General features: G+C 45.0%; 1 protein-coding gene across 1 annotated transcript in view; it reads left to right on the top strand.

Annotated features, from left to right (window-relative positions):
* Positions 1 to 2407, top strand: part of slc13a5b (solute carrier family 13 member 5b) — a 10817-nt gene that overhangs the window by 7665 nt on the left and 745 nt on the right. Inside the window, exon 12 of the mRNA XM_020614844.1 lies at positions 2338 to 2404. Within this exon, the coding sequence (XP_020470500.1) occupies positions 2338 to 2404 (67 nt within the window). The remainder of the gene's footprint in view (positions 1 to 2337; positions 2405 to 2407) is intronic.

Below are 2407 nucleotides of genomic sequence, written 5' to 3'. Positions count from 1 at the left end.
GGTGGTGTGTGGCACCAGCCAGGAGTGACCCAAAACCAGTGGTGTGTCGGGAACGGGAATGTTGAACTGGATGTCTTCCTGGTGGTTGCTGGCGATGGTGAGGCAGAGAGGTGGAGTCCGATGGGTGATCTGGGTCAGCAGTCGGCCGTCGATAGCCTGGGTCTCTATCGCATGGGGAAGCGGTTCGGCGGTTAGGCCGAGTTGCTCCACCAAAGCCGGGTCCATAAGGTTACCCCCGGCTCCAGAGTCCAGGAGAGCATGGCAGGATGACACCTGACCAGCTATCTCCAGGAGCACGGGGAGGAGGCAGCTAGTACCCAGCCTGGTGGAGGTAGAGGAACGGCCTGTCAGTGTCCCCACTATCACTGCCGGGCCCACTCTTTTGGCCACACCAGGCAGAGGGCAATGAGATGTCCAGGAGCCCCACAGTACAGGCACGACCCGTTGCAGATGCGGGAGTGGTATGGTGGATGATACTGGACCAGGCTGCAGACGCTGGGATCACTCCTGGGCTGGTGAAGGTAGGGATGATGGTGGCTGAGGAGACAGGAGCATGTACAGACAGTTAAAGGAGACTGTGCATCGACCTGTATGGTGGAGGCTGGCAAGGCTGAGATGATCCAGGGTCGAGAGGAGCGGTCCGTAGAGGAGGAAAGAAACAGCGGGACGAAAAAGAGGTGCAAATAACACAGAAGACTTGTAACTGGCGTACTAGCACAACAAAGACAACGAGCATAATAGGGGCCTGAAGACGTAGATTCAGCTGGCAGTGGAGTGAACAGTGAGCAGTGTATAAGTATGGAGGGAAACTAACGAGGCGCAGCTGGTGAATAATCAGGGAAGCGTGGCAGGTGTGTCGAATATTGCAATCAGTGCATGGGAGCAGACTAGAGTGAGGAAGGGAAGAGAGGAAGGTGCAGCCGGGCAAACCTGACATTCTCTCTTGTTACAGAAACAAGGAATTAACACACATTCAATGTGTGTTTGTTTTTTTTTTACTTACCGTGAAGTCCCACTGAGTGGTAGAAACATAGCACTGACAATAATATCATGGGTTATTAATCCGCTGGTTAACCATCAACACATCACATGCAGCAGACACACTGGCCTCAAGCAGTGAAAACAAACAGGTACTGTGCTCTGGAGGAATCATGCATTGATGAGTTGATCATTCACTGCCCCAGGGTGCTTCACTGGCCGACTGCTTGTAGGTTAGACCTGGTCAGGTAAAACAGCGAGTCCCTATACGTGAACATTCCCGGACATGCAGTAACTTCAGGCCCTGTATTTTTCTCCACATCTTCTGGTCACAGCGCAGCAGCAGGAGGGAAAATATATCCACAAAACCACCTGCAGTCGAAAAATCCCGCTTTTACAGTGGCACTGGTGGATGTCAGCCAAGCTCACATGAACATGCAGCTGCATGGAGATTATGACCAGTCAAGGAAATCCTATCACATAATACTTTATTTTGTTCGAAAAAAGCGAGAGTTCTTGCAAGCGAGAGTTTGAGATGTGTATAAACTGAGTTGCTTCTGCACAGAAGTACAACAACATATGTACACCTCATGTTTTGAGCTTTAGGTCATGTCTAAGATGATAATTCACTGTTATAGCATTGTAGATAAGTCAGAAAACAAGGAAACCCTTGTATATTACTTGTATATTAGCAATTTCATAACATTACAATTTTATCTAAATATATCCAACATTTTTCAAAATTAAGGTGAAAAAAATGAAGTCATACTATAACTATCTTTATCATTAGGTATTATTTCAACCTTCTACCTACCTGAAAGGGATTGTGCCTCTGTGTTTGTAAGCTCGGCCACTGACTGATCTCAGAACTTCAGTTCTTTCTCTGTTGTTTTTTTGTAATTTCTAAATTTCACTTTGTTTCATGTCTGAATGAATCTTGATGTTTTTACAGTAAATATGAAACTAGTGCTGGCAACAGGTTAGATTAACAAGGCGTAAAGAATGGAAACAAGTAGAAACAGCTACCTTAACTGTGTGCAAGCTTAGCAAAAATTGACCTGGCAGGATCTCTAGAGATTACTAATTAACACACTACATTTTACTTTGCTTGTTTAATACAAAGCCAAAAATGTAAAAGCATGAAGTTGCAGCTTTAAAGCAGACTCAGTCTGTTTCCACTTCATTCCACCAGCCTGTTTCATCTCTTTTTGCTAAGCAAAGCTAAAATAAAAACTCCAGGGTTATCAAACTTCTCATAATTAAAAATGAATAAGAAAATGAGAAAGAATAAAAAAAATATTAAGTATGTTTCCCAGAGTATGTTGAACTATTGCTTTAAGATCTCTTTTCATTCTTCAGGCCAGGACAGGAATTGTCATGAACATCATTGGCATCTTTTGCATCACACTGGCCATTAACAGCTGGGGCA

The sequence above is a fragment of the Monopterus albus genome, unplaced genomic scaffold (genome assembly GCF_001952655.1).
Source record: "Monopterus albus unplaced genomic scaffold, M_albus_1.0 scaffold152.1, whole genome shotgun sequence".
NCBI classification, from domain to species: domain Eukaryota; kingdom Metazoa; phylum Chordata; class Actinopteri; order Synbranchiformes; family Synbranchidae; genus Monopterus; species Monopterus albus.
The sequence above is the reverse complement of the archived record's forward strand: the minus strand, read 5'-3'. Positions and strand labels throughout refer to the sequence as shown.